Raw genomic sequence first — 26,421 nt, forward strand, 5'->3', positions numbered from 1 at the left:
TGAATGTTTCTGAGCTTACATCCAGTAAAATTTTGAGCATGGATCCAATCCTTAAGCTTTCCCATTCTGCTGCTACTACTTGCCTTCTCTGCTTTGTGGGTCTCTCATTTTCTCCTCATCTTTTATTTAGCCTTTATTTCTGCCCCCTTTTCATTAATAACTAGCTTTTTTTTTGTTTCTTTCTCTTCCTTTTTAACCTTCTTTTCCTCAAACTTCACATATTCTTTCCATTGCTCTCATCTCTCCCCTTCAACAACTTTACCAAATCCCCTTTCTTTCCTGTACTCTTCCTTATCTTCTGTGGATACTCTTTATCTATATTCCTTTATCATTTCATTCTAACTGATCATACTGATTAGATCTTATATTGTCTAACTTGAAAGGGGAATGAATTTTCATAGTCAGTAGTAGCTATAAAACTTGCAAGGTATGAATAAAAATAGGTTAGAATCATTCAGATTCTCAAATTACAAATTTTTCAGTCTCTCTAATCTACAGAATGTTATTTATTAATGAGTTCTGGTTATCTTTAAAAAAAAAAAAAAGCCCAAACAAAAGACAACCTGTAGTGGACGTCATGCCAAAAAACCCTTCAGCTCCAGGAGCCAGAGCATCCTGGCCACAGGCCCCTCCAGCACTGCAGCAAGGACATAACATTAAATTCACTCTAGTTAAGCCAACTTAAATAGAGCCTCCTTGAACCTTTCTAAATAAAACTAGTGACCTTAATTACAATCAAGCAATTTAGAGGTTATGGAGTTCTAACTAGTACTATAGTATATCACTTTAATAATGTGAAGGAAATGTCCTCTAACGGGTAGAATCATTTGGTTAGAACAAAGAATTCTAGTTTCAAAACACATTTCTAATAAGAGTTTTTAGAATTCTTTTATCTATTGTGCCACTGCTTTTTCTTTCCGTCCAAAGACCACATAACTAAAGTCATATCAATTGAACCAGAAAAAAAGTGAAATATTTATGATTAGGTAGTGTTTTAATTTGTGCATAACCAGCACATCATTTTTGCAGTTCTCCCATGATGAAGACAAAGCGGATAGGTCAAAGGTTACCTGTAGAAATTTTGGGTTGCCTTTTGCGATGCTTTGGGATTTTTTGTTTGTTTGTTTTGTTTTTCCCTAGCCATCATAGATGTATTCTAAGCTCCAATTCTGAACCACAATTCCAAATACTTTTCTTTGCTTCAGAACATGTCATCTGTGTATCAATAATTTAAGTTTCTTACGGGTTGAGGTATATGACTTCTGAGGCCCTTTCCAACTTTCTGAGTCTCTAAGTCTACAATGATTCTTATAAATAGCACTAGGTCTAGAGATTCCCACTCAGATTCTCCTATCATTAAACCTGAGGGCATTCAAGGCTCTTGTCTTGTGAAAGTCCATGCAGGTGAACCATATTCCATCTCTTTGTTTTTATTTCATTCTAAAGCAGAGAAGCAGCCGGCAAGCAGTGCTTTACTGTCTTTCAGTATTTGAAGACTTTCTCTTAAGACAACAAATGGCTTTATGCCAGAAAAAGAAGGGGAAGAACAAAAAAAAAGGAAAGGCCTTGACCCTTGGTCTACACTCAGAACAACCACAACAAAAAGCACCTGATGAGAGTTGTGTATAGTACATAGTGCCAATTGCTAGTCTACTGCTGTGTGGAATTAATATTGACTATTTGACTGTCTCAGTTCTGTGAGATTCTTTCCCAGCAGACCTAACTTTAGAACAGGTTGCATTTGGTTTATGCTGCATGAAATATCCTCTTTCCATTTGACCAATTTGTGTTTTTTTTGTGCAGTACTCGAAGGTAGCTATACCTGTACTTCCACCAGTGCCGGAAGTCCCAGACGTGGGGGCATTCATAGTAGGTATTTACCATCAAACTAGAGAAAAAGTCATCTGTCCAAACCAAAAGCATGAAAAGTAGACTTCTGACTCGACTTTCCAGAAGGGAAATCATTAGAAAACCATCATTTAAAATACAAGTGTAGTTATTGTCACATGTTGTATAGAAGTCCTAATAATTCGGGCAGATCGAGGATTTTAACACACCCGTAGACACACCCACACTTTTTTTTTTTTTACATTGTATTTCACATTTACTTTGGATGCAGAACACATTGTTTGCATTCACATGATGAGACAGCATGCTGAGGACTTCACCTTATTTTGGTCAGAATCAAGCTGGCCCAGGAAGCAATTATGTTGTATCTACCTTTCGACCTTATGTTTGTGCCAATCTTTTTGAGCCCATTTCAATGAAGTGCTAAAATGGAGCTTCATGATTAAATTGATCACATTACATAGCTGCATTACATAACTGAGTCTTGGTGCATAGGTGAATAACTGGCAAATAACCGGCAAGATCATAGAATTTTAATTTAGTTTTCATCACTTGGATGAGAGGCAGCATGGCATAGGGGATAGAGAACCAATACTGAAACCAGGAAGACCTAGTTTCAAGGCCTACCTCTGACACATCCTGGCTGTGTGATCCTGCATAATTCATTTACTTTCCTAATGGTCCAGGCTAGTCTCTTGACTTTAAGTTTCAGAGAAGGTGCTAACCTGCAAGGATAGGGGAAGTTTCCTCACCAGGGTGATTCTTAGACTAATGAAACCACAGGTCTAATACCTATCCATATCCCTTTAATCTCAGCACCATCACTTTCTAGGAAGGTGAGACCTCAGGAGTAGCAAATTATGCATGTCCCATAAATTGGTGAATAACCCCATTGCTCATTTCTTGAACACTCTCTTAGTAGTTAGATACCCTTTGCTGCCCTCCTCTCCTACCAACCACTGTTATTCAGTAGATAGGGCATCCACTACATTTAAATCTTGCCTTATTCAATTGAAACATGCTATTTTTCAAAGTTATACTCCAACACCTAGTTTGTTAGTTAAAACCAAAGGACTATTTTTATTATTATTATTTTTCTTCCTGTATTAAGAAATTCTCTTATAGCAGAAATTACAGCAGCATCAGGATTCACATGGTAAAAGGACTTTACTACACATGGCCAGTGTGAATGCAGCCAAGCGAAAATGTGAACAGTTGTTGAACTGAAATACATCCTTTATTTTAGACAGAAATACATTGAAGTTGAAGATGTAGGAGAGTGGTTTTTCCTTACAAGCAGATCTAATTTTTTAAATTGCCCCCAGAGAAATGAATTTCTGCTTTAATTGGGTCTTATCCCGTTAAGAGCCTCTGTGCCTCCATTGAGCGATCCTCTTCCTCTTGTTGATTTTCTCTCCACAAGACAGCACCCCAAAATTGAACTTTCCTTTGAAACAGAGGGAAATTTGTACCTGTCTTGGGGAGTGGAAGAGAGAATATGGGATTATGTGGTATTGGTGGTAATGAGTCTGTCATGGGGACCATAAAACCCACTGCTGGGAGGGACATTAGAGATCACCGAGTTCACTACCATCATTTTACATACGGAGAAACTGAGGTCCTGTAACTTACAGGTAACTCTTAGGGCCACTAAGCTGTCAAGTAGCCAAGCAGAAATTCAAACACCGATTCTCTGACTTCAGATACAGTGCACTTTCCACCACACAACCAAAGATGTGACTTTGGGAATGGGGACAAAGGGAGGGAAGCATCACCTCAAGATGAATGCTATTTGCTGGCATGACATTTTCTCAGAGCCCTAGATTTCAAGCTGCTGTAGATTTGGATTAAAAGCTTGGGGGAAGGGTGGGGTGCAGAACAGAGGAAGGAAGAGGAATTGTAGTTGTTTACATCTTCATCAGATCCAGAGGATAGCTTTATCCTTCCTCTTCATTCCACCTGCCATCTCTATGTTCCTCCTTCCTGAAGTGTCTGTTGGTCATCCAAACTGAAGAGCAATCTAACTTTTTATGAATAATATTTTAGTGTTCTCTTTTAAAAAAAAAAAGGAAGAAATAAAAAGAGACCCTCTAGTAAGTAGTCTATACAACCAATAGCAGCCATCAAGGAATTGGATGATATTGCATCTCAGAGAAGCTAAAATCCCACATCCTGATTCTCCCATCCTTACCCACCTGGACCTCCCACTAGTTTCCAAGCTGCTGATGTTTATGGGGCTCTAGGCAGCCCCCAGGCTCTTTTAAATCTGCTGGGTACAGTGCAGGCTACCCCAGTTGAATCATTTTCTACTCAAGTCCTGCTGATAGTGAGAAGTCCAAAGCAGGAAATTATAGTGTCAGTATTAGAGCCTTTGAATAAAAAAAAAGACTCAGAACAGTTAGTCCTTTGGTATATTGGCAACAACAGCAACAGATTAAAACAAAACAAAACAAAACAACAACAAACTTAAAACTCCACAATGGTGGTTGAGTTCAGTTCTGACTTATGCCTTCTCGAGCTTCCTGAAATAGGAGCTGAAGGAAGGCTTGGTGGATAAAATGTCCTTTTGCTTTTTTTTCTTCTTCTTTTTTTGCTAGACATAAGAGCTTCCAGTGCTGAGAGTATTGTTTTTAGAACCTGGTGTTCATTTGAATTGGGGATTACCAGCTCTCATGGCAATGTTCTTATGTTCATATTTCATATCCTGCTGTAGCCTATCTCAACGCACAGTGTTTCCTGTTTTCTGTGGTATAATCAGAAAGACTTGACAGGAGCAGAGGTTCCCAGGGAGAGACACTGGAATAAGGTGTTAGCGTCAGTTTTCGGGCACCATCCATTTCCATATGTGATCTTTCAGAAGAATAAGTGCAGCACTTTTAAACAGGTGTGAAGGAAAGTTAGCATGCTACCCAGTACCCTCCAACAATTCTTTACTTTGGGGGCTGGAGAAGCACATCTCTTGTAGCAGGCTTTGAAATCTGAATGAATTCTCCACTGCCAAATTAGCACCTTTCTGTGTTTATGTTGCAGTTGTGAAATATATGCAGTAGGATCCTACAACAAGCTACAGTGACAGGAATGTGGGAACCTAGAAGGAATTTGATGGCTGTGAACATGGCAAATTACAGCACAGTTCTGTGGCTGATTTCTCTCCCCCTGCTTTCTAGGGTGAGCCATTGTAGCCGAGGGGTTAGTTTGTCATCTACGGTTTTTCTTTGTTGCTCCTCAGACCTCTGGCTTATAAATGTGTGCTCAGGAAATTAACTTAGGGAAGAAGAGAGAAGCAAAGTAGAAAGGGGAAAAGAAATTGGTTTAGGGCACAGTTTTCTTATAGAAAGGGAAAAAAATACACAAGGCTAGAGTAGTACAGTCTTTGTAACTGGAAAATTACAGCAACTGCAGGCCATCTGATTCCTGTGTTTGGATTCTGAGGGCAGAGTTTACTCCAACTCTGATCAGAGCTTTTAAGTATGGACCCTGACACATGATGATTTACCAGGAGGGGTTTATATCTTTGGACCTTAGCCTATAGATTTATGCAGTGTAAGAGGCTGAAGGACCCTTCTGGACAGTCTCGGGGGTAACTGAGAGAAAGAGTCCTACTTATAAACCGTTACAAATTGGTCCTCCGTAATGGCTGTGGTGTTGATCAGACAATATAAGGGGGCCCCCAGTGGTTACTGGGATAACAGCTGCATGTAAGTCAACCACTGAACATTTGCTTGTAGCCGCACTAGGTTTTTTTGTTTTTATTGAAGGAAAAGGAGCATAAACATGGGACATACAGTCTGGAGGCTGCTTAAAGGGTTTCTCTTGTTTAAAGCCTATATTGAAATGTCAGTGTCTTCTGTTAAACTAACAATTGCCATGTTGAGCTTGTAACTTGAGTTGTGCGTGAACATCCAAATGGTAACAATTTTATCGGTTTTCCCAGCAATAAAAGTAGCAAATTAGCAGATGTGCAGGCCCAGGTTTCAGAAGTCAGAGGGGTAGAAATAATCTACCCCTTTTTAATTGGCTTTAAAAGAGAGTGGGCTTTTATTCTTACAGTTTCAAGTTTTATAGCTGACTCTCAAGCCTCCTACTAAGGTAATGGATTGCACCTCAATTACATTCTGCCTCTCTCCATTGAAACATTTAATATTTGAGTAAATATTTACATTACTATCAACCTCTTCTATGTAGAATTGATTCCTGTTTACATTTATGTACAAATGTATCACCTGAGTGAGGATTAACAAACGGAAATAATTAACTTAGCTGTGATTTCTACATGCAGACAGTAAAATAATTTCTCAGTTATGGCAAAATCGTCTTCTGTTATAGCTTAAAGTGGATACCCATGGAAAGGCAGTTGAGACCTCCTGTTCATAATCTGCACTAGTTGTTTTGTTCTAGTTTCACTTAGGTGGGTATTAAATCATAAGATCATAGGATTTTAGATTTGGAATGGATTTTGGTGATCTAGTCTAATGTCTGCTCCCATTTTGGGGCTATATATATACAGTTCTACACACATAGACACACACACTCTCACATATATATACAAAGTTCTACACACATAGACACACACACTCTCACATATATATACACATATATATATCAGAGTCCAACAGAAGGTAGTTTTGTCTTTGGTCTAGAAAAGCACAGAATTGATTTTTAAAAGTTAATTTCCTTATTTTCATTCATGTAATTTACTTGAACTGCAATTTCCCTTTTTTCTCCTTCTTGCCAGTCACTGTTCATACACCAGTTTGATTAAAAGTACTTAAAAGTTGATACCCAAACCTGGATGTTAATACGTATTGTTTTGTTTTGTTTTGTTTTTTGTTTTAAAGATTTTATAGGGCTGCACCAACCTTATTAATAGAATATCTTAATGGTTATTAAATGAATTGACTCTAAATCTCACTTTAATAAATGAGTCAGTATCTTCCAGTTACTGTCAGCCACCACCTTTCTAAAAAGCAGATGATTATTTTGATTGAATTTTTAAAAGCTGTTCAGCACTTTTATGTGTGTGTGTGTGTGTGTGTGTGCATGTATGTATGTTTATGTGTGTTCTTATGTAGATAAGGAAAATAAAGATTTCCAAAGGGTGAATAAAATTGCTTCTTAGATTGGATTCTGATCCAGTAGTTCTTGTCAGATTTACTTGGAAAAGGAGCTGTTGAATTTGTCACTGGGTGAATATTTTTTAATTAAAATTAAATTTGATTCTAGGCCTTAGTACTTGTCTTAGTGCATCGTGTTTGCAAAGCAGGAATAAGGTCAGACAAAAGCCAACATGAGAGTAGAAAGAGTGACCAGACTTAACCAGATTTATCAAGATTTTTAGAAATCCTTAGCAAAAACAAGATGCAGAATTTAGAGTCACCCCAGTTACTGCTAATGTGTGTCCAGAATAATATAGAAGCATATTTCTGTCAAAGTAAACAGATTTTTTTAGAGCTCATTTTCAAAAATATTTTTAAAAAATAACCAGACTTATCACACTTACATCATGATAACTTTTTGAGGTCCCTCATTTTTTTTTTAATTTTTCATGATATCTACAACTGCTGATACATGTTCCTTCATGGTGGGAAGTAGGGAAAAAGCAAAGGAGAGATAAGAGATAGATATCAAAGATATTTTCAAAGAACACTAGTGTTTTTCAAGGGATGGATATCAAAGATATTTTCACAGCACGCCCATCAGTGTTTTTCATTATCAGAATATTGTTTTTTGTGTTCGTACCATTTGCTATGTGAGGATGTATGTCTTTGCACTCATTTTCAGATTTGTTTGCTGTGGTCCATCTATCACATCGTGTATTAGAAAGACCAGCTTTGGATGAACTGGGCATGAAAAGATCAGTTATATCACCTAACTCATATTTACCACCATGTTTTAAGGCATATGTGTACTGGAAGAATCCAACACAGATAACGCACAGGGTTCTTTACAGTGCTCCATGGGCCTACCTTGTTATTCAAAGCCCTGTGCTTGGGTCCAAGAAAAGCAATCCCATAAATACATGATAAGGATTCATAACTAGGCAGAAATTCACACGAAAATGATTGGAAGGTCAGGGTGGCCTGTAAGCTCGCAGTGATTTGCCAGTGAAATAAGTCAGCTAAAAAAAAAAAATGGATGTGATCTACCGTCAATAGAGCTATTGTTTCCAGAACATGGGAAAGTGACAGTCCCATTTGATTATGCTCTGAGTAGATCACATCTGGAATATTGTATTCTGGGTGCCATATTTTAGGAAGGATGTTGACAGACTGCAGTAGTCCAAAAGAAGAAGATAAAGAATCACTCCTTCCAACTCTTAATATTTCATGAATAATAAATCATATTATAAATGTGAATACTAATGCCTTCCCTAACAGAGGAGGATGAGCTATACACATAACTCAGTATTGGAAGGGAGTTTATGTATGTATACATGTATGTGTTTGTGTGTATGTATGTATATGTGCTTACGTGTATATATGTACAATGTGTATATAGATGTACATATATGTATATGTCCAGAATTTATATGTGTGTATATGTGCTTATGTGTATATATGTACATTTGCGTATATAGACACATACATACACATATATGTATATGTGTGTGTATGTTTACATAGACACGCACATATGTGTTGTATATATGTGGGTATATGTAAACATTATACATGTACAATATATACATATACATTATACTATATATACACACATTTCTACATCTACTTTTGGAATTTCTATGATTACTACAAACAAGAGAGCTCTAGTCAGGAAAGGCCACTCCGTACAGGAATAACAACTTTTGTGGGGGCTGTAGTTAGAGACTTCATTTTTGCTCTACCAAGAGATTGTTTCATTACAACAAAAAAGCCATCAGTATCATAAATATTGGTTATTGAATATTGATGGTTGATTATTTTTGATTACATTTCCCTTGTCCTCCAGTAAAATCCTCCTCTGTTTTTCATCTAGCCCCAATTTATATATCACCAAGTGTTGTCCACTGAATGGTGATTGTTTAAATTCTAGCCAGTTCATGGGAATGGTCTACAAAGAGGAGGGGGTTGCTTTCTATATAAATGGAGAGAATATCCATACTGGTGAAATTACAAACCTTTAATGAAGTATTGAAAAAGTACATATGGTCATAGCCATGTCTATGCTATTAGATACAGTTTTGATTGAGAAATGAAAAAAAAAAGGCTTTGAGTTGCCATAAATTGCACCAAAATAATAATATGTGGTATATGGGAAATAGAAATTCATTTCAGTATCACTAATACTGCTCTTGATTAACTTACTGACCCAGTTACCTAATATACAACAGCATCCCTTACACTCTTCAATTTCTAGACGAAGGTAATATTTTATTTGTGACTCTAGGGGGAAAGAAAGGACCAAAACCTCTTGATCATGTATAATCCTTAAGGCTTTTTTGTATTACCCCCTTGTCATCTCAGTATGCACAATTAAAACCCCTCTTACATAATTATAATCAAGGAATTTACTGTGCCACCCAAATGCAGAGTGGGTTTTTATGTCTTGGAAATGTAGACAGTACCGGGTGGCTTAATTAGTGCTTTGCTTCTCTTTTTATAAATTCCAATCCTCTGCTTCTAAAGACTCCTACTTGTGTGAGAAGAAAGATGAGGAATACAAATAGAGTGATTCTACTCCTACTTAGCTAATAAGAAGTCACTTTGTAATTGGGATTTTGTGATGCTGGCAGTACCAGTTGGTTCACCACTTACACAAATTATGTTTCCTGTGAACTGAAGGAAGGAAATGTTTGCATCTGGGCATGTTACCAATACAATGTGTCTGTGTAGTTCATTGCTTTGCCCCTAGTAGATTTCACTGTAAATTTTCCTTGGTAGAGTGGCTAACAGTCGTATGGCATGAAAAGAAGGGGGCAGCCTGTTCACAAGTTGACTGAAAACCAGGAACAAAGGTTAAATGCCTCTCTCTCAAAAAAAAATGTATTTTTTAGAGGTGGTCTCAATGCCACTGATTTTCATTGTTTATGATAACAAATTGAGATGGGACTTGGGAAGGAGACAGTATAAGACTTTTAATCGAAAGAAAATCTATATCAGAAGAATTGGGAAAATTATTTTTGTAGGGAAGAGTGGTAATGCTACAAAGTGCTACCTAAGAGCAAAACTTGGGTAAAATTTATTTGATTTACCATATTAAATACTTGTAGCTCTTCTTGGGATAAACAGAATGTGGGAACTGGAGACAGCATAGATCTTTCACTGAATACATTCTTTCCCCAAAATTTGGGTGAAAAGATTTGTATAGGAGACTCATAAAAAATTTTTAAAGCATGTTTTAGTTCAAAATGGCAGCACTATCTTCAAATTATGCCATATTTAGGCTGGCAGTATTTGCAATATGACTCCATGATTCAGTAAAATAGGTCATTTTTTCCCATTACATTATTGTTTGATGAACTTTACTACTTTAACATTCATTCTTCTTTCATTCTTTCATTCAACAAACACAACACAGCTACTGCATGCAAGATGAAACATCCAGGAAAGCAGTTTCTAAATGTTGCTTAGGGAATTGGTCCTTTTTAATCAGTATTAGAGCATACAATTAACTTCTTACCTAGCAACTAGTAAACTCATCCATCCAATAAAAAATGTTCTGAAGTTATCAAGAAAATACCTGGAACTAGTGAAGAAGGATCTTGGACAGAATTGTAGTGGATAAGAGAATTTCAGGGAAAAAAGTCTACATCAGGGAAAAAATATTGTACTTGAAGATACAAAGGAAGAAATGAACTTTAAAAAGTACTGAATGTTACTAGTTCCAGAATGGTTAAAAACTACCAGAAGATATAGGGAATAGGAAAGAGGGCCAATATTCTTAGGAAGACTACAAGAAACCTTGTACCAAGTTGAAACAGAGAAATTTTTAGAGTCACCTGGCTAAGAAAACAAAAAATTTTGGTAAAGGGCCGAAAAGCAAAAAGACATGCTAGAGAAGGAAACTACAGAGAACGTCTATTCTGCTTTTGGCAAAGAGAGACAGATGTAAGGAACTTTGCGTTGAAAAGTATAACTCAATCCTGTTATCCACTTTTTGTGTGTCTTAGATATGATTCCTTTGGGTCATCTCCTGAAAGTACATAGCCCTTAAAAAAAACAATGAAATTTAGAGCCAAAGACACTTCTTAATATTCCAACATGTCTTTTTAATGGGTAATATAATAAAATCTATTCATCCTATAATAACATATGCCTTCTTATTATTCTGGGGTTTTTTTTTTCATTTGAAAAATGTTTTAACATTGAAATTTCCAATGCCTTTTACCCAGAGGTAATGAATAAACATTTTTAATTTGAAAAAAAAAGAAATTAATGCAAATTATGGAATCATAGAATGGATGTTTGCTAGAAATATCTTTTCTATATGAGAAAGAAACAAATGTGGTTAAATTTCACTTTTCCTTTTGCTTACTTTCCTTCCACAGATGAAGGACTGAACCATGAGTGCAAACTTTGCAATCAGACCTTTGATTCCCCTGCCAAGCTTCAGTGCCACCTGATAGAACACAGCTTTGAAGGGATGGGAGGCACCTTTAAGTGTCCGGTCTGCTTTACAGGTAGGGAAACCAAGCTTGGGAAAACTCTGGGGTGTCTTAGGGCGACATCATGTCTTTCCTACAAATGCATGCCTCCCATTGATATGGCCTTTTGCAGCTATGACTTTAGGTCAATTTGGGGGAAGATGTTTGATTTCTGCATATTAGCATTATTGATTGCTGCCTACTTAAGGCCTTGGATGCAGATGGAGGTTAAGCATCAATGTGCACAAATGGCATTTCAAGTTCTTCTGTCAGAAGTTTGCATTTTTCCAATTGCAGAATGAGACCCACATTTTGCTCACTTTCATCCTCTTGATGTTAAAAGGTTACAAAGGTCAAAGCTGCCTGCAAACAGCTGTGTTTTAATCACAGATGTTCAAATAGAAATGTGGTGCTATTGGCCACACATCTGCTTTTCAGATGAGAGAAATTTTATAACCTACTCCATAAAAGAAATGAGAGAACATTGGGGGAAGTAGCTATGCTCAAAATTTGAGCTGAAAAACTGCACCTACTCTGTTTTATGTTCAATTATGTTTTTTAAATAGATTTTAAAATAAGTTTGCCCTTTTAATAGGAAGTTCTGATTAAACCTCATAATGAAGAAGAAATTCATAAGAAGAAAATCAGAAACTAAAATGAAACTTACAGGGTAAATGTGACCAAATCTGCCCATCCCATCAGTGAAAGATTCATTTTGTGGAGAGTACTTTGGTATAATTACATATTTTTATGGTTGATTGATGGTCAGAGGTCCCTCAGCTCCCTCCATCTCTTCCTGCTAGTCAGAAAAACAAAAATATTTGCCTCCTTTAATTTTGAGGGAGGTGAGAAGGAGTTGATTCTCACAAGAAAATGCTAAAGGCCGATTATTACTTCACTGTATTTAAAGTCCAGATTACTATTCAGTCGTAAATTTTAAAAGAAAGGCCATTCTCACTGTATGACTTAACAGTAGTGCCTGAAGGTGTTGGTAGCTCAGCTTTCAACAATTTGTCTGAGAAGGAGCTTCATTTAATTATTCCTTCAGTCAGCCCCCTTCTTTGTTTTCATGTTTACTGTGGATCCTACCAGGCTTTTTTAGAGGAGGTGAGTTATCAGGGGAGGAATATGACATCAGAGGGATAATAGCCTCATAGAGTTAGAACTGAAGGAACTTAAAATGCCATCTATGTTAAACACCCCCCGCCATTTTGTAAATGAGGAAACAGGTGCTCAAAGAGTTTGTGCTGTCATATCACAGGCAGTGGTCAAGTCCTGCTCCTATGATTCCAGATTTAGTGTTCTCTCCCACTACACCATGCTCTTCACATGCATATATGAAAAAGTAATTTTTTTTTAACCACAATCTAGGGTATCATAGGATATAAAGAGTTAAGAAATAAGTTGAGGGCAAGGACTCCTTTCTAAAACCTGATATAAGAACTCTTCACAAAATAGTACTAATCGTAGCTCTCCTAGTGAGTAAGATCCCTGATAAAATAATCTTTTAATATCTGAGCTAGTAGTTGTAAAATATGTGAAGGTGGATGGAGATTAGTTGATTCTGATCTGTATTAAAACCCTGTTCTTTTTTTTTTTTTTTTTTTTGCTGATAGGGTAAAGAGACAACAATGCATTAATCATTAGCAAGGGCATTTGATAAGCTGTATTAGTGGATCTTGAAAGAATTGTGAAAATGACAATGGAAAAAAAAATCTCCAGAACAAAGCATGTTTTGTGGAAGAAGAAATCTGAGCAGTTCTTTAAGATAATGAGAAATGTGATTAAAATGTATGACTCACAAGAACAATATTCTAATATTTTATGTTGGCTTGCAATTAGAATAATTTTAATGACTAGAGTGGAGTCAAAGTCAAATGCCAGCATCTTTAATAAATCCTTTCCCTGCCTATACAGATTAATATTGTAGATGCAAACTTTTTTTAGGTCACAGTGCACAAGGCATCCATCAGAAGTCAGTTCTGCCAACCCAAACACCGCCTCTGGCATATACAATTTAATTATTAATAGTATGTCTCCTAGGTAAACTGTTACACAGTCTTAGGGCCTTGTTTTGTAGTCATTAAAATTGAACATGTTTATATTATTGAAACCCTTGCATTCAGTGTGTAGGCAGAGTTGATCTTAAAGTATCCAAAGAGAATTTACCTGCCGTTCTGTTTCACATTTATAGACAGTGCCCCAGAGTAGCTGTGGGATATAATTTTTAGCATTAACACATTTAAATAGAGAACTGTTTGCTAGCTACAACTCTGGGCAAATACAATAAACAGAGCTTTGGCATCTAGGCTTTCTTAACCTGTAGGTTGCTGGGAAATGAGTCATTTTTGATCATTCTCAGGGCTGCTCATTTGACAATTTCCAGCTTTATTTTTTTAAGTGAATTGCAGGGAGCAAGGCATCTATAAATCTTTCCTTTGCGGTTGTTTGGGTTGAATTAGACACAGAGTAGAGTTCATCTCAACAAACATGAGAAGGCAACAGTGGATAAATACAACTTCACTCTTACCAGTTATATGGCCCCAGTCAAACTGAAGAAAGAGGTGTGTCAGCCATACTCCTGAGTCTCCTCAGGAAATCACTGACTAAAGGCATTAATGAGATGAAATAACTTAAAGTTCACCCTGTTTTTTTTTTATCATTGTAGTGTTTGTCCAAGCAAACAAGTTGCAGCAGCATATTTTCTCAGCCCATGGACAAGAAGACAAGATCTATGACTGCACGCAATGTCCACAGAAGTTTTTCTTCCAAACAGAGCTGCAGGTAATGTCCCCTCAAGGATGGCTGAAACTGAATTTGGTTGCTATGATTGTATGAAACAAGGTGTTTTAAATCTGGATTTGTGACCTCACTCATCCTGGGCCCCTCCTAAAAGGGGTGTGTATGTGTGTGTGTGTGTGTGTGTGTGTGTGTTGGAGCAAGGAGAGAATCTGATTTTGGATTAACTAATATCAAAAATAGCTTGCCTTTAGCTGCTATCAGTCATAAAAGAACTAAAACATCTGTTAATGGACCCACCAACCCAGTGGGATAGTCAAGGGTCAAGTTTGTGGAACCATTTGTATCAGGTTTCCTTTCCCTAAAACTCACCTCCTGTCATGCTTAATTCCCCACTGAGCCACCACCTTGGTAGGTAGATGCCCACGTATGTTCTGGGCTTAACAGGGCTTGAAATTGGAGGGGAGAGAAAGGAAAAGAAGATGCAAGTTTCTTAATTTCTTCAGTAGAATGAGAGCATTATTACTTAGAGTCTGTTAGGAAATAGAGTTGGATTGATCTATACATGTCATAGGCTACATTTGAGCAGCTATTGTGTGGAGAAAGAAATTGATGTTTTGTCTCTTTCTGCTTCTTCTATGAAATGGGCATAATCATTCCTGTCCCAATTTATCTCCTTGGACATATGAAATATATTATGTGAAACTATGTTGTTCCCCTTGGTTAAGAAGGGAAGAGATTATGACTATTAGTGACTGAATAGTTTAAGATATCATCAATTTATCATAGTAGAAGGTTTGCAATATATAACCTTTTAGTCATCAGCCTATGTGTAAATAGGCTATATTAGAAAAACCATATAAAAATACATTTTTTTTTTGGTTAGGCAATGGGATTAAGTGACTTGCCCAGGGTCACATAGCTAGTAAGTGTTATTGTGTCTGAGGTCAGATTTGAACTCAGGTCCTCCTAAATCCAGGGCCACTGCTCTATCCACTGCACCACCTAGCTACCCCCTAAAAAATACATATTAAAGAGCAAGTGAACCAATGCAACAATCATAGTGTGCTACTGGACACAGTTTTAACCACAAAACTGAGTTTAATACCTCCATGCTTCTTATCATTTCTGAAAAGAATTCTATTCTGTTCTGATTGCTAATGAATGGGAAAATGAAGAGAAGTTAGTCTTACATATTAGAAGGAAATCTTGCTCCAAAAAAGTCTGATTGACAATAATTTTATTTTTATTGCAATAACCTATTGCTTTGGTCATTCAGGGACGTCCAATGAAAGATGGTGGGAGGACTTAGTTAATGTGACTTTTGGAATAGGGTCTGATTGTTTTTAGTGATATCTTAGGATCACAATTATAGGACTGGAACGTAGTTCAAACCACTCATTTCACAGCGAAGGCTACTAAGGCCTAGAGGGAGCTATGACTTATACACGCTCTCACAAGTAGTATGGCAGAACCAAGATTTTAACCCAGGTTATCTCACTCCAGGGGTGGTTAGATGGCATAGTAGATAGAGTGCTGGGCCTGGAGTCAGGAAGACTCATCTTCATGAGTTCAAATCCAGCCTCAAACACTTAGTAGCTGTGTGATTCTGGCAAGTCACTTCACCCTCTTTGCCTTAGTTTCCTCATCTTTAAAATGAGCTGGAGAAGGAATTGGCATACCACTACAGTATCTTTGCCAGGAAAACCCCAAAAGGGATCACAAAGAGTTGGACATGATGAAAACATTTAAACAACAACATCTCACACCTAATAGCTTTTCTCTTTCCTTCCCAATGAAAACTTAAGAAAATCATCTGTACTTAATGCTTCTAGTTCCTCTCCTCTCATCCTCTTCTTAACTTTCTGTAGTCTAACTTCAGGCCTTATCATTTGACTGTCTCCAAAGTTACCAATGGTCTTTTCCGCATTTAATAGTCTTTTCTCAATCCCTGTCTTTTTTGAACTCTCTGTAGCATTTCACAGATTCTATTTGGGCTCTCTTCATTTTTTCTCGGTATATACTCTTTTACTTGGTGATCTCATCAGCTCTAATAGGTTTGTCATCCCTATGCAGATGGCACATCTAGTTTTTCTTCTGAACTCCGGTCCTCTGTTAACAATTGTCTGTTAGAAATTGGCAGCTAGATATTCCATAAACATCCTAAGTTCAGTGGATCCAAAATTATCTTCCCTCCCAATCCTACCTTTCTCATAAACTCCCCCAATTATTATCAAAGGCAGTGGTGTCAAACTCAAATAGGAACGTTTCCTAGCATCACATATTGACTTAAAAAACCATAAATGAACATTGTCTATGTTGTATTGCATTTTTATTTATTTTGTTAAACATTTCCCAATTACATTTTCATCTGGTTCAGGTTGAACTAAGGACAGTCATGAGTCTGACACCTCTGTTCTAAGAAACCGCCATCTTTCCCGTTACCTAGGTTTATAGCCTCAGTCTTTTGCTTACTTGGCATGACCAGTCAATTGCCAAATCTTATTATTTCTTTCTCTACAGAATTCACTCACATATGTTCCCATCTTTCCATTCACACAGCTACCACCCTAGTGCAGGATTTCATCACCTCTTACTTTTACCATTGAATTAGACTACATTCCTCAAGGCCTTCCCTGCCCTCATTTGTAGGTCCCACTTCTACCTATTCAGTAAATTTCAGTGGCTCCGTAGTACCTCTAAGATCAAATATAAACTCCTTTAGCATTTAAAGCTCTCCACAACTTGGTCTTTTCCTGCCTTTATAGTACAACCATACCAGCATCCTTGCTTATACTTGACACCTTGTTTCTCACTTCAGTGTTTTTCCACTGTCTGTCCCCCATCCAAGCAGTGTTGTCCCTCTTCACCTCTACCCCTTAGTTTCCCTAGCTTCCTTCAAGATTCAGCTCACACCCCACCTTCTGTAGGAAGTCTTTCCTAGTCCCTCCCTTCTGTAGGCTACCTTCCCTCAACTCAATGTGTATTTTTATGTACCCATTTATGTATATATTGTCTGCCCTATTAGAATATGAGTTACTTGAAGGTAAGGACTATTTTTGCTTCTTCTGTATAACCCCATCATTTTTCATATAGTTATAAGCTTAATAAATGCTTATTAATTGATTGCCCACCTCTAAATCTATGATTTAATTTATGTAGGGAATAGCTAGTATACAAACTGTCTCTGCCAATGGAGACTGCTAAGTTGTCTGTAACAAAGACTTACAGAGTTGCCTGAGATACTAGAGGTTATGTCACTTAGCCAAGGTCACACAATTAGTATATGAGAGTCAAGATTCAAACCCAAGTCTTCCTAATTCCAAGACCTGGCCTGTATCCACTATTCCATGCTGCTTTTCACTTTGGAGCAGTGTACAGGGCCTGGGGAGTGGGAATTAGCAGTTGAAAATACAATTTTTGTGTTCCATGTAGGAGCTAGACCAGTAAAATTTCATTTTTCTCTTTATTAGTAGATGTTAGCCCTTTGAGATGTGTAACCTTCAATGTTTCCACTGCCAGAATCCTAGCCCCTAGCACAGTTTTGGTGTGGGGCCCAGAGGTAATAGAGCAGATATGATTAAACAGATCGATCAGGACCCCAGTTTTTTTTCAAGGAACCTCTAGTGATATCTTAGGATATCCTAGGGTTTCATGGAATATAGTGTTTGGAAGCCATTGTTTTCTATTCTCTTCATTAGATTCTGTTCAAATAGGGAACACACAACTCTTCAGAAATGCTTATGATCTCAGTTGAAGAGAATACAGTTCAAATCATTTCTGACTCATTCATTTTAATTCAGTCAAACATGCCCTGATCTCATAAGCCAAAATGCTAGCTTGATTTATATCCTGAGGGTGCAGTAATGTTAGTTTGGTATCACCAGGACTGAAAATCCAACGTCCGTTGTCTGGATGGAAACAAAGGCTGAGATGATAAATCCCTGGTTCTATCATTATGTATAGCTTCTGCTATAGAACTACAGCCTTAAGAGCTGGAGATGAGAATTTGATAGTTTGAGGCCAATGTCTTGCACGCGTATCGTATGGTGCCTACGCATGCATGATATGTGCTCTGCTTCCTGTGATATGCTGTGTGTGTTAATCACCAAGCATCAGTTCTCACTTTAAATTTCCTAGTTTTGTAGTTCCTTAACTTTGAGGTTATAACCTAAGGCATTCTTAGCCCTTTGCATTAGCATTTATTATTCCAGTTACTCTTATATCGAAGGTTAGAAGAAAGAATTAATGTATTTTTTTAAATATTGATTTTTTTTCATCTCCTGTGTGGAGATGGGGCATGTTAAGTCTGGGAAAAACACAATACAATTTTATTAAGTGAATGAATTAGAAAAAAAAATTGAGATTGGGAAATAACATGTCAATCCAAAAAATAAAATCTATTAGCCAAAACAAGAAATACAATCAAGCCACTTTGGTGGCAGTGACTTAGCACACACATGTTTTTCATTAATTTTTTTTTAGCCAACAAAAATTTGTCTTTTCCTCCTCTCTCCTCCTACTCATTAAGAAAGAAAAACATAACATGTATAGTCAATCAAACCCATTAATAATGTTCAGATAGATATATAGATATAGACATGTCTCGATCTGTACTCTGAAACCATCACTTGTCTATCAAGATATCATGTGGATAACATTTCATCATGAATGCTCTGAAATTGTAATTGTTCATTGACTTGATCAGCATTCTAAATTAGTCTTTGCATATTTTTAAGAATGATAGATCGGAGATCAATTAATTTCATCACTAAACTATGGAATGAACCTTAAAAGTTATTTAGTCCAACTGCTCCATTTTAGAAATAGGGAAACTGAGGCCTGAAGCGTGTAAGTGACTTGGCCCAGGTCACACCGGGCCAGGATTCCAGCCAAATAGATGTATGTTTGAAGAGACTGTGCAACTATTTGGATTCCTGAAAATTCAAACAAGATAGGAGATGTTCAGAAACAAATTTTATTTGATGAAAACTATCTCATAAAAGAATGAGAATGAAAGGATGAATTTAGGATAGATTGTTCAAGGTAATGTTGTGATGCATTACTATGGCTTGTCATTTTGGGGAAATACAAATGATTATATAACCTCTATATTAAATAACCTCTATATTTGTGATTTTGTGTATACCCAGTTAAAAGTAGAAAAACTCTTTGGACTTATGATTCCATCAGAAAAAGGAACTCCATTCCCTTTCCAATGTATACTGGCTACCAGTCGGTAACATAAAGTCTTGGAGTTCCCTGGGGAACTGAGAGGTTATGATTTGCTCAGAGTCACCCAATCAGTATGGGTCAAAGGAGGTCCTCTTGACAACCTCCTGCCAGGTCCTCCTGACCATGAGGCTAGCTCTCTATTATTCCATGTTGCCTTCTCAAAAAAAAAAAAAAACGTGTAGGTGTTGAAATGCGCTGCAGTACATTGAGAGTATAGTGGGAGGTATGCTATCTTTGTTAGCATAGCTGGTAATGCTCAGGGATGTTCCCTTATTATATATGATCTTATCCTTACGCTTCTGGGTCATCATACTTGAGATCATAGATTTACAATCAGAAGGAACCTGACAAGCCATTTTTTCAACTATCTCATGTTACAGATGAGGAAAGTGAGACGCAAGGAGCTCAAGTAACTTGACAATATCACCAATGTAGCAAATGTCAGAGGTGGGATTTGAACCCAAGAGCCCATACTCTTTCCATGGTACCAACTGCACATGGTCTCCCCCTTCTTCTGACACTTCACAGAATATCATTTCTGGACCGGTCTTTTGCACTGTGTACTTAAAAAAATTGGAGTTGCTACTGTGTATTTTTTATTCTAGTACAATGGGGATAGCATTGGATTTGAAGACAGAAGATCTGGGTTCATTTTCTGGAGAAAAGTTATTTAATTTCTCTGGGCCTCAGGTTCCTCTTCTGTAAAATGATGAGATATACTTAGATGGTCATTATAATTTCTTCCAATTCTAAATCTGATTATCTTGTTCCTTCCTCTTCTCCCCAACCCTCCACCCATACCCATACACATAACAAACACCCTCTATTCAGCTATAAACTCCTTGTGCAGTTTAATAAATGTTGATCAAATTGAATTGAATCATTTCCATTCTTTTGGCAAAGATTGGCCTTCTTTTACCGGAAGATTTTATTTACTTATAAAAATCATAGAATATTAAAGCTGAAAGGACTTTAGAAGCCATGTACTCCAAACTCTGCTTTATAAGGGATAAGGTCTCGGGGGCCAAGACAAGTTAAGTACCGTACCTATGGTCACAAACCTAGTTAGTGGTATAGACCAGGCTAGAACTCTGGTTTTCAAAGACAGCTTTGCCTAATGGTAAGGAAGGTATTTTCCAAGTCAAGAGTCAGCAGCACTTGAAGGCAGGGGATCTGCAGTATTCTTTCTTTGACTGATGTGTTTTTGAAGAACTAAATTATGATTTACATGTTTATTTTTTAAACTGATACAAGAGGGATTTTTGCACAAGTTAATATGAAACAAATGAAAGAATAGTTATGTATTGTCTCCAGAAGGTCCTTATTTATTTATTTGTACTTGTGTAACATAGAAATATGAATCCAGCCCATTTTCTATTAGTATTTTAGAATAACTCATTTTGCAGATTAGCTGGTTTTCACTTTAGAAGTCAGAGCCTAGCCTTAAGGATACTGGACAACAGAGAAGGGATGAGGGGAGGAAAAATGTCTGACAGTGGTAAGTCTGGATAGCAAGTCAGAGAGAGGGGGAATTGAGAGTGCCAGGTGGGGTGCTCCAGTACAGACTTTGTCCTTTGGGTAAATGGGGGGATGGACAAAGGGGAGCAATCTCTAGGCCTGAGTTCTGCTCACCATTATTGTTCTAGTAGGTAGACTGTTTGCCAGTTAATGAGTTGAGTCAACCCACAAGTCCAGACTCATTCATTGATTTTGGCTAAAAGAGCTCCTCCACATATCTACTTTGAGAGTCACATGCAGCTCCTGGGGGACCATGAGTGGCTGGCTATTTCTCCAGGACAATAGAAACCTTTCTTAGGATGGAAAGGAAATTCTGAAAGCTTGATTAGACCCTTCCTTTTGTTTTTCTAATATGCTTCAGAAGCTTTTCAGCAGAATATAGGGGAAAGAGAAGGATGATGTGGTCTTGGAGGGCAGGGACTGTCTTCCTTTCTACTTGCATTTTTATTCCCAGTGCTTAATGCAGTGTCTAGCTTGTAATAAGCATTTAAGAGTTGCTGATTGACTGACTGGTCCAAGGATATAAAGGGAATTACCCAAATATGACCAACTGGTCTGTGTGTAGCAATCCTGCAGAATGTGTTGCTTTCTTAGAATCTACAGCAAAGTTTTCCCTAATTGCTGGAGAACTGCTACCTCTCAGATTGCCACAAACCCACAGTCACTCCAGTCCAGTAGGTCTGCATATTACCTTCCCTTCCCAAGTGACATTATGATGAGTTGTAATGTTCTTGGCAGAGCTTTTTGGGAAGAAAGGCAGTTTGGAAAAAAAGACTGCAAAGTGTTACCAATAGTAATATAACTATTTTCCAGTAGACAGAGTTTGTAAAGCAACTAAATGGTCATTAGAGAAAACTCCAAAATTCATGGTCTTGCTTTTAATTCCTAACTTTATATAGAGGTAAAAGAAACATTTTGTTTAACCTTTCATGCACAATGCTGATTTTAATCATGTGGGGGAAATAATGTCTACTTGTTAAAGAAACCTTTCCCTATCCTAGAAATTTCTGGACTTTTCACTATTTCTCTAGTTACTCAATGGAGCTCTGATTTGATCACTGTGAGGAACTCCTTCCACTAATTTAGATCGCAACCTGTCTAGTTGACTGACTCACAGACATAAAGTAACCGTCCCAAAGTCATGTGACTAATAAGTGTCAGAGACAGAACTTGTACCTAGGTCTCCCTGTTTCCAAGTCTATTACCATATCTCTTGCCTCTTCAGTTAATTGGAATCCCTTTTCCAATGAATAATCCTTTTTTATGTCTTTGTGGTAATCAAGCATTTCTAAAATTTTGTGCTGTATTCAAGATCTTATTTTTTCATATTACGTTTTCCCCTTTTTCATTATTTTTGAAAACCAAAAACTTTCATTAGGTTTCAAAATTATTTTCTAAATTATCTGACAGGAGAGAAAGGAAACTAGGGTATTGCAAAAACGTTTTTGTGATTTTTGTTTTTTAGGTTGTTTTTGTTTGTTTTTTGTCCTCCCTTCCCCATAGTGCTCCATAAAAGACAAGACAAGGTTTGGGTGTGATTTGAGAATGGATTTGCTTAGTTTAGCTTTCATCTTTTCCTGTCTTAAAACTTAATTTCTCTCTTGCACAGATTGGAGAATGGAGAAATGTTTAGGACATCTCACTCTACACCACTCCTACAAAATAACTTTAAAACCTTCCTTTGTCCTTCCTATCTCCTACCTTCTCCTAGCCTATTTCTTTCATTTTAACACAAAGTTTCGATTTCCAGGGAGACTTAGAATGGTTTTCCTCATCCTCACTCCATCTTAAAGCACAATTTCCTTTATTGCTAATTTCAATCCAGACCAATTCATGGTGAATGTATTGGTGAATAAATACCCAACATAGTGAGATATCACTGTTTTATAATTATAATTCTGGAGAAAAATCATTCTGGGGAGAATAATGCTTCCTACCCTTTACTAGTCTCTGACTGTTGATTCCTAGTGAGTTTTAGATCACTATTCCCTTGTTTCCATTATACCCCGTGCATTGCCTCCGTTTAAAGAGCCGAGATCCCAGCACCTACAGCTGCACGTGTACACCGATGGGTACAGCAGGCACAAATTGAGTCAAGTAAACATGTGGTTCTGGAACGGGTCCATTTGTATGTTGCTTTTTTTTTTTTTTCATTTGTGGGCCTGCAGGGCTTTTGAAGCAAATTGGTGCTGCAGAGACTTCTGTTTAATTTGCTCAGTGGTTAAATTGATCTATCTCTTTTATTTGATCGGATCTCCAGGAACCGAATCATTTGCATTGATTTATTGACTGATGCTGTGTTTTCGCCATTTGTTTGATCACTTTCAGCTGTTAATATTGGATAATTCAATCAGGATTGATTGAGCCAACCATCTAAGGCAAAAAGTTAATCATTTAGGACACAGAAACAACCGCAGAACACCTCTGTCTATCTCAACTTCTCCCAAGTCTCCCCTGCCCCCCAAGATCTGTTACCACAAAAAAAGAAAAAAAACCCTTGAAATTGTCTTTAGCGAGGTATGACGCTAACATTCCTGCAGAAGTTTCCCTGTGCTAGTCAAACCCCAAGTTGCCAGAGTCCCCCCCCCAACTCCCCATCCTCTTTAAAAGGAAGACAAAACAAGGAGTTTTGCAAGTAACCAAACAGGCATGATTACCACAAAGCGCTCATTTGTCCGAAGTGAGCAAATGCATTTGCAAGTACCCATTTTGTATCAGTAAATGCTTAATCTGTACGTGCATGCTTGGCGGCACACCTGGGTCCACCTTTTTCTAAATTTGGTCCTGACAGCTTTAACATGCACACTGGTAGTCAAACAGTCATCAAGATCAAGTGGTTCCTGTGATTGAAGGAAGAGGAGCAGAGGTAATAGACATAAACTAAAGACATCCCATTTGCATTTGAATTGTTTCTGTGGTAGCTCAGTTCAATTTTTAAAAATTCTCCATCCATTAATTTCTTGATGTTCATATCGATGGCTGGTTTTTGCTAGTAAAACAGGGAGCGCCACCTCTTCGTTCTAGGCCTCATTCCCTCCTACAACAGCCCTGTTGTTTGCTAGCTGCCATTACATTATCTTTTGTCTGGCCCAGAGTTGACAACAGATGGCCATCTCTGAGCTGCCATCAGTGCGACTTTATGAAGCATCCAGCAAGGGTGTACTGAAGAGCTCCATGGCCAGTTCTGCAACCTCCCTCTTTCCCTCCCTCCCCACCCCCTTGGAAAAGCTCATCACCTCTGCAACATTCCACATTGGCTGTCCTCTCTGCTGGCCCTGCAGTCATCTGCGAAGCCAAGGTAACACGCTGCCACAGCGCCACGAGATCTACCCCTGTGGAGGAGCCAGAAAACTCAGACACCGGAGTCCTGCTACAGCTGATCTCTCTGCTTCTTGGGTCAGAGTCCACCAGGAAATTTGGAAACACAAAGTTCTCAGGGTTTTTTAAAATAAATTTTATTGATATATTTTATTTTCTAAATTGCCCTCTGCATCTCTTCTCTTCTCTCCTTCCAGAAAGGAGGTAAAAAAAGTATTTTTCTTTTCTTTTTTTTTTTAGGAATAAAACAGAATAAGAGGAAAAATCATCAAAAGTTACCAATACATTGAAAAAAATCTGACAATGTACACTATGTTCCACACTGACTGTACGCTCTCCTCCCTTCCCCATCTTTGCCAAGGGGCTGGAGGAAGTGTCTTCTCATATCCTCTTTGGGACTAAGCTTATTCCTTATAATTTTTAAATATTCATTTTTTATTGTTTTGTGATGGTTCTTCACATTTATATTGTGTATATTATAATTGTATATATTAGCTTTCTTGGCTCTGTTCACTTCACTTTTTATAAGCTCATTTAAGTCTTTCCGTGTTTGTATGTATTCATTTTATTCATAAAACACTGTAATATTCTATTACACTCAGGTACCCACAATTTTTTGTAGCCATTCCGCAGTCAGTGGGCATCTAATCTTCAGGAGATATAGCTAGATAGATAGACAGACAGACAGATAGATAGATGGATAGATAGATTTAGGGGTTTTTTTGTGTGTTCTTATTAGAAATACTCGTGCCACTCATCTGTGCCATCACAAAACAGAGGCAAAGTGCTATCTGGGCCTTCTCTGTGTCGTACTTAATCCTGTATTTTAATATAAGAAACATCCCCCCTCCTCCTCATCAGGTCCAACTGTTTTGATTGATTAAGGGAGAAGAAAAGAATCTTATGTCACAGATTATTAAAGTCTAGACATCACCTCATTCAATCCCATCATTTTATAGATGAAGAAACTGAGACCCAGGAGATGAAGCAACTTTCCTGAAGCCACATGGTTGGTTAAATGGCCGGATCAGGATTTGATCATGTCTTCTGATTCCAAGTCTGATGTTCCTTCCACAGAGCTAGGCTGGCATTTGACCATCAATCCTCTCAAATAGGCAAATTAGTCATTTTAGCATCATCTTGATCCATTGATGTGGTCGATCATTTGGACAGCTGTATGAAACAGGAGGCTGCTTGTGCACATGGAGGGAGATTGATGGGCTGTTCTCGATAGGGTTTGCGAAGGCAAGGCAGCTCTCGAGCCAAACCTGTATTTTAAGAGAAATTCATATTTGTAGCCTTTATTTTGATATTTGCAGCAGGTCTACCGCTAGTAACAGTCTCTGCCCTGAAGCTATGAAGGAGTAAGTTCCCCTCGTTGGAGAGAGGGAGCAGTGTTCTGTGCAGAAGCTGGAGATGTGGTAGACAAGATGAATCGGGCTTAAAAGCAGTGCTTGGGGTGCTGTCATTTAGAACAGGAACACGGAGGCTTTCATCGAAAGTGAAAGGCAGAGTGAACGAAGCCCTTGAAAGTGGTGAAATTTTAAAGTGGTCTAAAATAACAAGCCACCTTCACTGATAACTTCATTGTGTGAGTGGGGGATGGGGGAAGGAGAGGAACTAGCCTTTCCGGAGCATAAGAAGAAAGTTTGAACAGAGAAGGTGGGGCCCATTCCTCCTTAGCTTTTATATTCTCCTTTTACATCTCTAGCAAGCCTGTTCGGGTACACTGGGACAGACTCACCAGACAGGAAGACTAAGCTGGCAAAGTGACCACATCTCCATGGTGCCCTGAAGGATTTGTAAAAGGCAGCCTCCCCTGTATGACCAGACCTTAATTTTGGAGCAGTATTATCTCACTGGGCATGTCTGCTAAGTGTGTGTTCCTTCTAGATAGATAGATAGATAGATAGATAAAAAGCAACAGCGATACCATTAAATATTAGCAGTGTGTGTTTTGCTTTGCTTTGAGTTTGTAAAGGTGAAAGGTGACTGTGCAAGAAAATGGGACAGTATATTTGCTGTGAGACAGGCACTAAGGACTCACTCCCATACTCAGTTATAATTCATGACTGTGCTGGTGGGGAGCCCTTATCCCTCTGTGGAGTTAATGCATCTCCACTGTAGCCTGCTGAGAGCACCCTGCATCCCCTCCCACCATCTGTGCATTCACTGGCATGCTC

The 26,421-nt window shown here is 37.9% G+C and overlaps 1 protein-coding gene across 6 annotated transcripts in view; it reads left to right on the plus strand.

Annotated features, from left to right (window-relative positions):
* LOC114031689 (zinc finger protein 521) overlaps nt 1–26,421 on the plus strand; it is a 343,123-nt gene that overhangs the window by 293,132 nt on the left and 23,570 nt on the right. For all 6 annotated transcript variants that reach the window (XM_027846845.1, XM_027846840.1, XM_027846841.1 and 3 more), the window contains 2 exons: nt 11,333–11,464; nt 14,097–14,212. In XM_027846845.1, coding sequence (XP_027702646.1) covers nt 11,333–11,464; nt 14,097–14,212 — 248 coding nt within the window. The remainder of the gene's footprint in view (nt 1–11,332; nt 11,465–14,096; nt 14,213–26,421) is intronic.

This window comes from Vombatus ursinus, unplaced genomic scaffold (genome assembly GCF_900497805.2).
Source record: "Vombatus ursinus unplaced genomic scaffold, bare-nosed wombat genome assembly UNPS02015255.1, whole genome shotgun sequence".
Classification (NCBI taxonomy): domain Eukaryota; kingdom Metazoa; phylum Chordata; class Mammalia; order Diprotodontia; family Vombatidae; genus Vombatus; species Vombatus ursinus.